At 41.8% G+C, this 14,932-nt stretch overlaps 1 protein-coding gene across 2 annotated transcripts in view; it reads left to right on the top strand.

Annotated features, from left to right (window-relative positions):
* Positions 1-11,065, top strand: part of rorb (RAR-related orphan receptor B) — a 19,841-nt gene extending 8,776 nt beyond the window's left edge. Inside the window, exons 2-10 of one of the 2 annotated variants that reach the window (XM_008295707.1) lie at positions 6,681-6,766; positions 6,893-7,034; positions 7,234-7,665; positions 8,210-8,331; positions 8,776-8,908; positions 9,309-9,416; positions 9,627-9,737; positions 9,926-10,038; positions 10,272-11,065. In XM_008295707.1, coding sequence (XP_008293929.1) covers positions 6,681-6,766; positions 6,893-7,034; positions 7,234-7,665; positions 8,210-8,331; positions 8,776-8,908; positions 9,309-9,416; positions 9,627-9,737; positions 9,926-10,038; positions 10,272-10,436 — 1,412 coding nt within the window. In that variant the 3' untranslated portion in view covers positions 10,437-11,065. Of the gene's footprint in view, positions 1-6,678; positions 6,767-6,892; positions 7,035-7,233; positions 7,666-8,209; positions 8,332-8,775; positions 8,909-9,308; positions 9,417-9,626; positions 9,738-9,925; positions 10,039-10,271 lie in introns of both variants that reach the window. The other variant, XM_008295708.1, reaches the window with a different exon arrangement.
* The last annotated feature ends 3,867 nt before the right edge of the window (positions 11,066-14,932 follow it).

Raw genomic sequence — 14,932 nt, 5'->3', positions numbered from 1 at the left:
GTGCGTGCATGTGCGTGCCTGTGCATGCGAATCGATGCACTGGATGACAGCCAGTGGCCCCCTTCTGTTCCCTCTCCATGGCGTCCAATCACACCACGGCACAATATTCTATGAGCAAACCGCAGCTGATCCCAGACCTGCTATCTGAGCAATTACCCAGAGTGCTTTGGGGCCGCATGGCAAGCTGGACAAGCTCATGCCCTCTGACATACAGCATGGGGGGAGGGCGAGAGCGACTGTTTTTCGGACTGTTTGTGCATGTGTGTGTGTGCGCGTTGGCAAAGAGCGAGAGGGGGGTTGATGACGATAGAGTGATGGGAAACGCAGAGGTTGGGGGTAGTGAATGTATGCTCATGCAGCAACAGTGTGACTGTCTATGTTACAGACTGGACAAAGACATGCTTGGCGGCAAGGGATGGAGATGGGGGGAGGGGACATAGGCCCACTGCATGGCATTATGATTATTATTATAAGACAGGGCACAGCAGACTGTACAAACAAAGAGAACCAGTGCAGGGTTGTGTCATCTTAAAGTAAATTAATATGGACGTTTCATGTCATTGTGTCAGCATCAGTCAGTTCAGGCCAGGTCTGCGCTCAGCTCAGGTTTGAGTCAGGTAGGATAACTGCAGGCATCAACCTTACTGCTTGCTGTTTAGGGATGCAACTAATGAATCAATTAATCTACTAATTATTTTGTTAATTAATCAAGCAAATGTTTGCTCTATAAAATTGTGAAAAATGTCCATCACATCTCCAGCTTCTGAATGCACTGAATAAAAGTAACCAATCAAGAGACAACAATGGCATCAACCAAGCTGGATGTTTATAATCCAGCATTGTTAAAACAAGGAGATGTGACTGGAACCCTAAATATGTTTGGTATCAGTCAAAATTAGGACTAAATATTACTGGAAAACAGACAGAGAGAGATGACCGAGGAATGACGTAAAACAAGGATCCCTTGCGGGACTTGGAGAAGGAACTTTGCGATTACATGGTCAGCAACTTCAACGCAAAGGCCACAGGGCTCCCAAACAATGTCGGTACTGTAGGCTTATGTCTGAATCACAAAGGGAAGTAAAGAGGACGTACAGTGTGGAAGGCAGATGAAAATGAGTAAAATGAGTTTTATTTTATTTATTTCTTTAAGGAGAGCAGACAGTCCACCACTCTTCAGTATATTTTTCAGATGTTTCAGACAGTAAAAACTGACAGGAAAGAGAGAAAAGTATGACAGCACGCAGCAGAAGTCCGTTTGAAACCATATGCAGTGGCAGTGTTTCATTGATTTTAATGGGACAGTATGATGTGGAAACATGACAGGAGACACAGGGGAGATAACCCAAGCAGCACTGCAATAAGCTATTCCCAGCTGTGTGCATTAATCCACTCAGCGATCACGCCACCAAAAGTTTTCTCAGTGTTTTTCATCATCGGCAGAGAGAAGGAGAGAGAGGGGGGGAAGAGAAACGCTTGTTCCTCTCTAAGCTCTATGAGACAGGGAAGACAGAGTTTTGCTGAGAGATGGAAATAGATCATGAAATACAGAAACTGAAATGATTTCCCAGTCACACAGCCACTTACGGCGAGGAGGAACACTCAGAGACAAATGAAAAAGTCAAACAGACTGAAGTGGAGTGGATGGCGAACAGTGATAGCATAATTCACAGTATATAGACATCTAAGACCAGCGCCGGAGTTGTACAGATTTAACAAGGAGTGGTGGGGGGTAAAGTGCTGATCTCCTTCATTTTCCCAGAAGATATCTAGTTAACTGGGAAGAAGCTATGCATATTTTTTAATGAAGTAGAGATACCACCCACATTCATCCCCAACAAATCAACCCCTGGGACTACAGTAGGAGTCGTGTTTGCATTTCTGAAGTGGCTTACACTGGCAAAAGTTATGGTAGAAAGTGATTTCAACTGTTCTATAAACTGCAATACTACGGCACCAACCTCTAGTGTATACTCAGTGATTGTTACTGTGAGATACTGTGTGTTGCTTTGCATATGTTTCTGCTGTAGACCCAAGCCGCGGGCTGAATGAATGAAACATGCATGTCCAGTCTGCCCCTTTGGAAGCACACACACACAGACACACACACACACACACACACACAGACTAAACATGTATAGCAGCACCTAGTGGCCTTAATTTGCTGTTACATTGTCAGTATAGACGGGAAGAACTGCCCTGTCAGTAAATAGCCAGTGTATTCTGAGTGCATACGTGCGCGCTCAACTCTCAGCCACCATGTCTGTGAGCTACTTATGTGCTTTACAAAGTATTGCTAAGATATTGGTGCAAGGCTGCTGCTTTTTTTTCAGCAGTGCAATGTAGATAATTAGGACTCTATTTAGAGAAAGGGCCAGCCCAGGAAATACACAGGAGATCCTCACTTCATTAAAAATCAATTATCACAACACACGTGCCAGTGCAACACAGCCCTCATGGCCACAATCAGCTACACACACACACACACTCACACACACACACTCGTGCATGGGTGCAACTCTCACACTCCAGCAACTATCTTTGCCTTGTTCTTTGTGAAATTCAACTCTAGTTAGTTCTCTCTATCTTTTTCTCTCTCAAGAGATTGTGCAGGCCTGATCCTCCTCTTAGCTGAGGAATCGCCAGCGTTGCAGTCCCGCTCTTACATAATAACCTCAGGATAACACTCGTGCTCCCGCTGGCTGAGGACGCTGTCAGTCACTCCAGCTCCGGCTGGGTCAACACAAGTTGGAAAGAAGTCCCACCCACCCCTGAAAGACATGTAGTCAGGAGCAAAGCAGTGCTTGAAAACAGAAATGAGTTTTCTTACTCAGGCTTCGTTTAGAAATAGATCTCTGTCAAGAGAGTTGGTACGAGTAGCTGCTTTTCTTTACTCTGTTTTAGAAAATCACTTCTACTACAGATCTGAAACTGCAAGTTTGCTCCTGTAACCATGAAATCAAACAACCCAAATGCTGTATCACACATCCTAGATTTGAAAACAATAAGAACGCAGCTTCTTGTAAACACCCAACAGATAAACACATCTTAATTCTGTTTCAATCCACCGCTGCAGCTAGAGTGCAGCAAGGCAGCAAGCATGTATTGTTGACTGGATGTGGAAGTGGGAGTCCTTTGGTAAACAAATCACAAAGCCTCCGCTGCTGAGAGAGGGCGACAGGACGAACACTGATGATACGCCGAGTTGGCTCCCCACACCGATGACATCACTTCCTTTAGGAGTGTGACAGCTTAGCACATCATTGCTGTGACAGCCAGACGAGTGAAGCGAGTGGGTGGTCACCCTGGCAACAGCAATGCTGTCATGACCGTCTCCCTATATCCTACCTGACAGTCCCCACTGGCAATGAGCACAACACACACACACACACACACACAAACTCAACAATGCACACACCCACACATATACACACACATATTCACAAACACTTTGTCAGACACACGTAGACATGCACACATACTTTATCTTTCTCTGCGTCGTTTTTTATAAGAGAAGCGCTCCCGCAAACCTTCCCTGAAACACACACAAGGAACAATGCACATGCCCACACGCCCATGCTCTTTTGGGCATAATTATGTGTTACAAAGACGACTACAATCTCCCATGGGGTAAAAAGACATAGAGTGAAGATATAATATAATCGCTGCACAGAAACAATAAATACACGCTCCTCTAAAGTGGAAAAATGTAAAGAGCCTTCTCTAAAAAAATCTACAGAAATAATAACTATGTATATCCACGTCACACAGCAGCAGGTGTGGGCTGAACACATTCAGATTGTCTAAACCCACAGAGATTAACTTGTTTCATGATTAACATTTTAATCAAAGAGTTTGACTAAAAGTAAGGAAACTAAGAGTAGAAAGTACAAAGAGGGAGAGGATTGTGAGCGCTAAGAGTGAAGATGGTAGAAAGCACGACTGCTGCACTGTTGTCCTGTCCTCTGTTTTCTGCTCATATGTGGTCTGTTGATAACAGTCATGTCCCGGGTGCAACTGACCTGTTTTACAGACTATAAATAGCGTGTTACAGGCCACGTTCATTGACAGCTCTGTGTATGTAGTCTGTTTGTCGTCCCAGTCCAGCGCTCTGCTCTGACCCAGTTTGAAGCCAGTTGGCCGAGAATTGGTGGAAATGGGTCACATCTTGGACCGCACCAGGACTCAGAGCGTGAGCTGCTCCACCTTAAGAACTCAGTCAGAGAGTGCGTTGATTTGCCTCTTGGTCAGTGAATCACAGACAAACTACTGCGACAGACACAGTGATCTATTGTTAGGTTAGAGCTACTGCATGAGGACCCTAATTTGACTCAGAGACAAATAAAAGGCCCTTTTACATCTTGAATGACCAAGCATGAGGATATGTATAGTAACACATCATGAAGTTGCCATGAAGGAGAACACATAGTCCAGGGTCATAGCACACAGGATGCCAGCTTTTCATATGAAGACATCAAATGCCTCTTAATAGCCACCAGGGGGCAGTTTGTCAAACTACTGAGTAGAAAACAAATGACTAAATATGATTAGAACAAGTCTATTTTTGGAGTCTTATGGGTCCGTTCCATCATAATCTCTATATTCTCTCTTTTCTTAAATCATGGTCAATGGTGCATCTGCAAAGGCTGGTTGAGGTTGATTTAAAGAGAACACAGTATAAACTAGCAAACTAGTCACAGGAATCAGCTGGTAATGGCAGACAAGTTGTGAATATCGGCGTATATTGAGGTAGGTTTGAAGATATATGAAAATGCTCTGCTTTTAGTAAGAATTTCTGTCTCCTATGGATTTTCAACTTCAAAAAGTAGCAATTACCTGGTCAGAAATTCTTAAAATGACATTTACCTGCAGTGCAGTCTCGTATTAAGTTTCTAAATCAGTACCCTAAGCTCTAAATTTTAAGTGAACACAGAGAAACAACAAATAGATTTGAAATTCGGAAAGCAGTCTTCCAGAGTCAGGCTCTGAACACGGCTGTCACAATATCAGATTTTCACTACATGATCATTGTGGCCAAAATGATTCATGATAAAATATTCATTGCTATTTCTTATATTATTACATGTGCATTGTTAATATAATATCATTACTTTTATTTTTTATATAGCACGGTAATTGTGAATGCTGGTCTGTGGTGTCGCTCCTCCCCTGAACCTATATCCTTCTGTACAATGCAACTCAAACAACTAAGAAGCAACACTGACCAATACACAGTTTTGATCATGAAGTGGTCACACTCCATGAAGTGCAGGCAGAGTTTATAGATAGCAGTGATTGTCTGTACCTGCTCAGTTGCTAGACAGACAGAACTGTCTGCATTGATCCTGATAAGAGATTATCCAATTATATATACTGCACACTCATTCCACTACAGACGTTTAGCATACACACACACACGCATAAGCGCAATATACACGTGCAGCACATACACCCAATTGATTCTATCAAACCAAAGCACGTGCAAACGCTCAAATGTACATAAAGTAACGAGCTAAAACTACATGTCAGAATGTGCATTTATATAGTCTAGACACCCTTAACCATGCATATAGGAACAAACACAATGCAATGCAACAAGTTTTGTAATGTGCTTAAGGCGGATCAATTAGATTAAAAATGATGTAAACGTATGGATCTGTGTGTTGACTTTATCCGTTTCTGCATTACTAAATTCCTAAATTGTGCAGAATTTCCTACAGGTGGGACTGTGCAGGGAGATTACATGTGAATGGCTATTTCAGCTGGGGCTAAGCCAGTGTTCAGCAGAGGAGGGAACCAGCTCGTCGGGAAATAATTTAGGATTAGATAGGCTGTCTAATCTCTTTATAGCGACTGTGCCATCTCAGCAGCATACCTGCCTACCTCTACATCCATGTCATATCTCTTAACGGGGACTGGAGCTTTCTCTTTCCATACATTATGGATAATACGTTGAAAGACACCCACGACAGGTGCTTCTGTGTGTTGAAATAGTTTCTTTTGTACATATTTTGTGCCTTTGGTTGTGGCTGTTCATGGAGCTGCCTATACACAGTGAGTAAAATCTAATGCAAACAAAAAGTAGTTAAATTAGTACACTTGTAGATTACTTAAAGTTCAGGTTAAAAACTGATAGCATGTGAGTTGGTGATCTCAGTGTGTGTCTGTGAGGGAGAGAGAGAGAGAGAGAGAGAGAGAGAGAGAGAGAGAAAAGATAGAGCTGAAGAGTAAGTGTGGTCCTTCAGTGACATAACCTGTTAACTCATCAAGGGGAACCTTTCTAACCTGCAGGGGTCTCTCCTTCAAGCGTAACACAAAGAATCCACACACACAGTCTTGTCATTTATGTGGATGTGTGCATTTCTGGTGTGCATGTATGCAGTCCGCAGAGTCCCAGTCATTACCAGAACTCCTACAAGGACATAATGAATGTCCACATGTCACAGTGCCCTTGTGAATTTGAAGTTGAAGTCGCACATATACTGCACGCTGACACATTGTAAGCTCAATCAGGTGCAACAACCAACCAGGTTGTGCCGTTTTTTAACCTCAAATTAGACCTCATGCTGAGGTCTGACATCTGTGAAGTGACTAAGCGAGGCGTTTGCAAAACGTCTGTGCCATGTCCAAAATGTGATTTGTAACAAGCATCTCTTTTTGTCCTCTTGATTTTGTTACAGCCCAAATCGAAGTTATACCATGCAAAATCTGCGGAGACAAATCATCAGGGATCCACTATGGAGTCATTACGTGTGAGGGATGTAAGGTGAGACTTAGTTTGTAGTTTCATCAAATTCAGTTGTATTTGTGCTCAGAAATTGTGCACAGAACCATGGCCGGCCTGTGCTCTACAGCTACCTGAAGCCTGTATTCTTTGTCAACATGCAACCAGGGTTTCTTCAGACGGAGTCAGCAGAATAATGCCTCATACTCCTGCCCCCGCCAGAGGAACTGCCTCATCGATAGAACAAACCGCAACCGCTGCCAACACTGCCGCCTGCAGAAATGTCTTGCCCTAGGAATGTCCAGAGATGGTGAGGCCCCAGTACATTTATATCTGTGGTTAATTGTGAGCACAAAAGTACATGCAGAAAACAGTTTAAGCTCTTAGAATCACATGCAAGGATTTTTAAGTTTTTAAACTCTAAAGGAGCTGAAATTTTTTTTCTTTATTTCTATATTTTTTAATTTTTTTAATTTGGTCACCCAATATTGTATTTTCCTCCCATACAGCGGTAAAGTTTGGCCGCATGTCCAAGAAGCAACGTGACAGCCTGTATGCAGAGGTCCAGAAACACCAGGCACGACTGCAGGAGCAGCGGCAACAGCAGACGGGCGAAGCAGAAGCTCTGGCTCGTGTTTATTCATCCAGCCTAACCAATGGACTGTCCACCCTTAACCATGAAATTGGAGGCACCTATGCCAATGGTCACGTCATTGAGCTACCCAAAGGTGGCCATGGTAACGGAGGAGGAGTCCCGGGGGGCTACTACGGGATGGATTCCACCCAGCCGTCTCCAGACCAGTCAGGTTTGGACATGTCGGGCATGAAGCACATTAAGCAGGAGCCGGTGTATGACCTGACGCCAGTACCCAACCTGTTCAGCTACGGAGGCTACCAGGACAGTCAGCTGGGACCCAATAACGTCAGCATGGGAGAGCTCGGTAAAGACCGCATTTGTCGCACCATTCATCCCATTGATACAGTAGAACAATTCATCATTTAAAATCTACATGAATCATCCACGTGGAAAATTAATGATTACCCGCAAAGTAGTCCTGGAAGAGAGCGTGAGTCAGAGTCCTAATCTGAGAGCAGAACAGGAGATCAGACAGGCTTACACAGCGAGCTGACAAGGTGTCATATTACTGCATGCACAGCTCAGGCTGATAGCACAAGTTAAGATTTGGTTCAAATTAAGCCTTCACACTAATTCAAGGGAATGCTAAATTAAGTAGTAAGTGGATAGCATCGAAAAATTGCTTTAAGTCTCTCTCTCTACATTTTCAACATACAGGGATCATAGTGCCTGCAGCATAATGTGCACAATTCATATACGGATCTGTTAAGCAAACTGCAGCCTGCTTGTCCTGCCCATACACACACATCTTACACTGCTGTACATGTATGATGCATAAATAAATTCTAACCTGAACTTGATGTATGGAAAAAGATAAATGAATAACAAACATTAATCCTCTCTTTCAGACCGCATTGCTCAGAATATCATCAAGTCCCACTTGGAGACATGTCAGTACACAACAGAGGAGCTGCAGCAGCTCGCCTGGCAGACACATTCCTATGAAGAGGTCAAAATGTACCAGAGCAAGGTGAGCTTTTATGTTGTGACATCATTCTCATGTGCAAAATGTGACATTTAAATTTAGTGTCCCATGTACCTCTATTTTTTGGTGTAGCTCATTTAATTTTCAGCTACCTCTACTGTACTAAAGATATAATGTACTTCACTGTACCTTACACACCAGTGCTCATTGCATTAATGGCCTTTCATGTGCAATGCTTTGAAGCGATTTTTCATCGGCACTCAGGAAATGAACTTGTACTTGAAAAAAAAAACTCTTCACAAGTGGAGATCCAAATTCAGTTCAGCTTGTGTTTTTCACAATTTTAACGTGGAAGCAAAACACACCTCTAGTCACCCAGCAGTGTCAGTCATAGCAGTAACAACATTTAATTTAGCTTCATTTACGGACACGAATATACCTACGTCAGTTCAGAACATTTATCCCTAAACTGCTTCTGTGTGGTTGCAGCCCCGGGACGTGCTGTGGCAGCAGTGTGCCATCCAGATCACCCATGCAATCCAGTACGTGGTGGAGTTCGCCAAGCGCATCTCAGGGTTCATGGAACTGTGCCAGAACGACCAGATCCTCCTTCTCAAGTCAGGTGAGTCGACTGGACTGTCACTGCTAGGCTAGTCCCATCTCTAAGAGGAATTCTGGATGCTCCCCAATAAGGGTTTTAGTCAGAAAACAAAATGATAAGAATTGTGAAATAAAATAGCAAATAATTAAATTTTGTTAATTGGGGTTCAATTTACTCAAGCATAAAGTCTATTTTGGTTCATCAAATGGTCAGAAATAATAAGAAAAAGCATAGATTTCCATCAAATAAGGTAAGACAGATTCATTGTCTTTACTGTATGCAGACAGATCTTGCTCACTGTCATGTGTAATCATTCCCCCAAAGGCCCATTCTGAGCCCTGAAATGTCCCGTGGCTTCTTATTCTTTTTGCCTTTTTGTCAGTATATCAACTTCAAAATCATCTCTCCACGGCTCTTCCAGGTTGTTTGGAGGTAGTCTTGGTGCGGATGTGCAGAGCATTCAACCCTCTCAACAACACTGTGCTCTTTGAAGGGAAGTACGGAGGCATGCAGATGTTCAAAGCGCTAGGTAAGACATTGAAACTTGTTCATTTTATTCTGTATGAATGAGGAAAAAGGTCAATTGAAATAAAAAGGAAAAAAAGGGAAAAGGCAAATCCTGGGAAAAAAAAACTCCTCTTCCCTATGAGGTATTTTTACTTAGCAGCACATGCATGACCAGAATAAGTGGAATGAAATTCTCTTTTTTTGTCTGCCCTTCCCTGTGTTTCCCTCCAAGGTTGTGATGACTTAGTGAGCGCAGTGTTTGACTTTGCCAAGAGTTTGTGTTCGCTGCAGCTGACAGAGGAGGAGATCGCTCTGTTCTCGGCAGCTGTACTAATTTCTACAGGTCAGTGCACATCCACTAATATTACTACAACACCAGACGCTGTGTGCGTGGATTTTAGTGCTTGTATTGAAGGTAGAAAACAAGATAGTTATTTGCATCTAACACCATAATCACAATTCAAGCTATTAAGTACAGTGGCGTCAAAGTCACATCTAGCACTCAGTAAAATCACCATTTTTACTGCTCAGATCGACCATGGCTGATGGAGCCTCGGAAGGTCCAGAAGCTCCAGGAGAAGATCTACTTTGCTCTGCAGCACATTATGCAGAAGAACCACATGGATGAGGATGCACTGGCGAAGGTAGGCCAAGCCTTTGTAGTGAGATAAGTCATATCAGCATAATCCCTGACAAGTGAATTACGTGAATCCTTAGAATAAAGATACAAAATCTTACACGCGCAACAGCACCTCTGGCCTCAGTTACAGGTGGAGCTATGTGAAAACACAAGAAGTTTAACTGCTATACAAAAACCTGACCTTGTCCCTGTATGCAGCTTCCTTGTCTTTGACCGTCTCTTCCTCTTGTCTGGCAGCTGATCAGCCGAATCCCAACACTGTCAGCCCTGTGTACGCTCCATACCGAAGAGCTTCAGGCCTTCCAGCAACTCCACCCAGAAACGGTCAACGTCCTCTTCCCTCCGCTCTACAAAGAACTCTTCAACCCCGACCCAAACTCTGCCATGGCGATGCCCAAGTGACTGCCTATGGTCCAAATGCAACAAACGGCGTCAGCAGAGGACCAAGAAAACAATACAGCCACATCTGACATGGCGACAGCGGCTACGTCGGCCATGTCATCGTCGTGGCAACCACATATTTCCGAGCTCCCCCAGGCGCATTTCAGGCTGGTGGGCGAGGAGTCATCTGCTAGAAACTTAGAGTTACCGCCAACAATACTAGGAATGTCCAGCACTTATCCCATCCCGTTCACCGATACAGTCTGAAGAATGTATATATAAATGAAACGCGCCCCAAGCCACAACCTGAGCGGGGCTTCCACCTATCTCCTGAACTGAACTGACTGACCAGAAATGTACAGACTTTAAAACATCTAGGAACAATTTTAAGCTGTCGATCTTTAAAAAAAAAAAAAATGGGTAAGTTAATTTGATTTAACTTTGAAAAAAAAAATCATTTTTGTTTAAATTTTTTTTCACATGAAGACATTGTGAAGTTGAAGAAGCTGGATGGGGGAGGGAACTGTGGATTTAGAGAAGCTATTGTAGATATTCTTCTAGTGGAGAGCGGATTCCAGTATTACTTCTTGTTCTGTTAAAATAAGTTAGTCCTAATTTAAATATACAGCAGTCCACTGTGGCTGACTATACCTTGTCTATGTGTTTTTATTTTATTTGATAGTTTCTTGTGTACAGAATTTGTAAAGTTGAGACTTGTAAAAGAAAACTGGGTAAAAACCGGGAGTCGATTTGGGTTTGTTGATATATAGAAGCCTTGTCTGGATTTTGTTCATATGTAAAGAAGGTACTACATCCTTCTGATCAGAACTTATAGAAATGTAAAGAGAGCATATGAAGGATTTAAAAAGAAAATAATGGCTACTACTTTTCAAGGTGAAGATATATACATAAATATTCTATTTTGCAAGAAAAAAAAATCTGGCAGATTTGCCATCCTATCAATCATTTTTTTCTCGCTGCAATAATTTTGTCCAATAAAAGCTGGACTGCTTTCAAACAATCAACCAGAAACAACTAATCAGAAACCAGGACCTCACAAAGAGCCCCACACCTTTTCCCAAATTCCCTTTACCCTGCCCTTTATCTCTTATGTATCAGGACCTTGATGTGAAATTCTGACAGACAGAAGTGAATAGAAATCACAGTGAAGAAGTCCACCAAAAAAAAATAAAATATATATATATATATTTTAAAGTAATTCAACAGTCAAGACAAACAACAAAGTCAAAACAAACTTGAATCTAGTTCACAACTCGCCAATAACTCTGACCTGTCTGAGTGCTACGAGGCCTCATCCCTCCAATCACTATTTGCACAATCCAGTCCGTAGATGCCAATCACTCCGGGCTGTGAATACGTAGGACCCTTTCTCTAAAGAGCAATAACTTTTACACTGCCTTTCTGATCTTACTCCTCTCCTTTAATCCTCTTCTTGTTTTTAGCTGTTCGGAACAGGGTAGCAGTCTTAACCAGAATGCACTATATTTCACTCTCGATCATTGATTATGTCTAATAATCATCTCTACTCATTCCACCACAGACTCTGCAGTGTTTTCAGTCTAACACAATGTGGTCTGGGTTTAGGACGTAAAACAGCACTGGTTGAACGATGTGAAGAACGCAGATAGCCTCCTATCGTCTTTAACATTATTTAAAGCTGCAATATTTACATTAACAATTTAAGGAAGCTGTGATAGACAATCACCTTTTTTTTTGTTTCTTTACTTTGTCATTCCATAATTATTAGCACTTACTTGTTGCTTTTTCTGTGTTTTGTTAAATAGTATTTGGCCACTGTGTAGAATCACACTGGTCTTACTGGGCACTTATATCACCTCAGCATGTTGTTAGCTCCAACGTTCCTGGTGAGGAAACAATTTTTAAAAAATAACTGATGGACTCTAGGGGTTTCTGCATACAGTCATTAGATGCTCTGTATGCGTTACTTCTGCAAAGAGATCAATGATTAGTTCTTAGAAATCTCAGCACAGCTAAAAAGCTCCATTTTAAACTAAGCCATTTATCAAAATAAGTGGCCCTGTACACAGTAGTCGCACAGAATTCTTGGTACTTTTATAGTTTGTTACCTAACACATGTTAGACAAAACGGCAATTATTCCGAAGTTTTGTTTTTGTTTTTGTTTTTAAATCTAAGATAGCACTTTTACCTCTACTTAAAATGCTATGATTAGTGGACTCTGATCTAGTGTTATGAAGCACTAAAAATGGAGACCTGTGTTAGGTTTTCTGATGTTTGCAAATGTTCATTGCACAGTGGCCAAATCTCCGATTTCCCATAGGTGCAGTCAGACTGATTATGTCTTCATTACCACAAACAACACTGGAGTCCTTAATCATTTTTATCCGTCCATATGGGTTTTTTTTTTTTTTTTTAGCGCAGAAAACAAAATCTTCTGCAGCAAGCACCGATGTTAACCATCAGCAATCTGCTCACATTCATCTGTTCCATGCTGTGTCAGTGATCATTTACAGGTTCCTCCAAAGTCCAGCATCATTCCTTGAACCCCTGACCCGACCACAGATCAGAGGCCGGTGACTCTTAAAGACAATCACTTGCTCATTAAGGCTCGATGCACTACACAGCATCTCTCAGGGAGCAGCTCTTTTTCTGACTTTGCATTAAAAGAGGGTTTAATATTTTTGCAAAATTTACAAAAAAATTAATTATAAAAGAATAACTTTTTAGAATAAAAACAAGGCATACGCCGCCAACGTATGTCGGCAACGGAATCTGCCCAGACAAGGCTTTGATAGATGTATGTCTGTGTGCACGTGTGTACGGAGCATGAATTCACTGTCCAAATCTCTTTAGAGCCCAGACTATATGACGAGCATTGTTACATAGCGCAAGAAGAAAAACAAAAAAAGTATAGACTTTATTGTCAGTGTGCCGTTGTCACCACTGTACGCTCATGTTTACTGCTTATTTTGCTGCTTTCGGGACAGAGAGGGAAGTCCACTAGTAAGCTGTGATTCAAGCACCATCACAAAACCCCGTGGGACAGTGAATTCCAACTCTGAATATGAAGTTTTTGTGTGTGATGTTTTTATTTTCCCTTGTTAGACTGTGAATCAGAGGGGTGGGATGGGGTTGCGAGGGGGGATGTGCTGGCAGGAACGAGTGGCAACGCAACACTGTAAGTAAGATACTGTAGCAATAAGAACTGGAGGCATTTACTACTGTCATGTTTGCATTGTAAGATTATTTTTTATTTTATTACTATTTACTATTATTATTGTTCTTATTATGACTACTATTCTTCTATTACTATTAGCCTATTGTTGTTCTGTTCTATTTGCATGACGTTTCATTGCAATGAAACATTTGGGGCTTATTTGTGTTTTCTCTTCTCATGATAATGTGGGTTTCGTGGGAGAGGTTTTTGGCAGGGTGGGCAATGGGTTTAGGGCAAATTCCACATCAATTCAGTCAGTTCAAAGCAATTTTTTTTCTCACAAGCTGAAATAATTTTTAAATAAAATGCTCTAATTTATACACAAACAATTTAAATTTGTTGTTGGATTTGAAATGATTTTTTTTTCCCTCAACCTTTGAATGTGTGAGTTGGTACAACCAGTGAGCAAATGGCCCTTTCTGAACTGGCCTTATTGAACCGGATCAGAGACCCTTAACCTGCTGCGGGAGGGAACGATGTGGGGAGGGTTAATCTATTCTGAATGTTATGGAGTAGCCTGTTCAGTGTGAGGGGCTGAACGCATCATGCGCCTTTACCACTCCATCAACACAGAATGACATCACAGAGCGCACAATAAATGTTGTCGCCATTCTTTGCGGCGGCTTGGACAAATTGCGCAGACATTTTTAATACACTTGGTTTGAAATGCATTTCTTACACTAAGTCAAATACACTCCAAAACCTCCTTCTCCCTTTCCTAAGAAAACCTGTGTGAGTGCAAGTGGCTGTTTGTGTGTGTGTGAGACAGAAAAGAGAGTGAGAGGATGTTTGCTCTACCAATGCTTTGTAAACTATCTTGATGCATTACACATGTGTGCAATTGGAGTAGTGTTGAAAATTGTTAATTTATTGTTTAGAATGTCTTTGCGTCCCAGCAAGAGCAAATAAAACAAAATGTAGCAATCTGTAACCGAAACCTAAAAGGTACTTGGGCTGCAGAACCTCTTTTACACAGGACTAACAAAACGAAACAATAAAACGAAAAAAATACAAAAAAAAATAAAAAATGAGACATTTTGTTTGTTTTCAAAGTGCCATAGCTAGTGAGGAGAGGAAGGATTGGCAGAGTGGGGCGTAGATGCTTTACTGTGTGAGTTTACTTGAGAAACCAATCAAAAAAGGGGAACTCCAAGGAAAATGTGTATTTGATTACACTGACAAACCGTTTTTACATTTTATGCTTTTTTTTTTTTTTCATTTGGTGGGGACTCTGCTGGACTCTGAACTCTGACTCTACCATAAATCCATGAGCTCTACTGCGGAGTTTTCATTTTAACA

This window comes from Stegastes partitus, unplaced genomic scaffold, assembly GCF_000690725.1.
Source record: "Stegastes partitus isolate 25-593 unplaced genomic scaffold, Stegastes_partitus-1.0.2 Scaffold1072, whole genome shotgun sequence".
NCBI classification, from domain to species: Eukaryota; Metazoa; Chordata; class Actinopteri; family Pomacentridae; genus Stegastes; species Stegastes partitus.
Note: the sequence above shows the minus strand (reverse complement) of the source record. Positions and strands in the feature narration are given on the sequence as shown.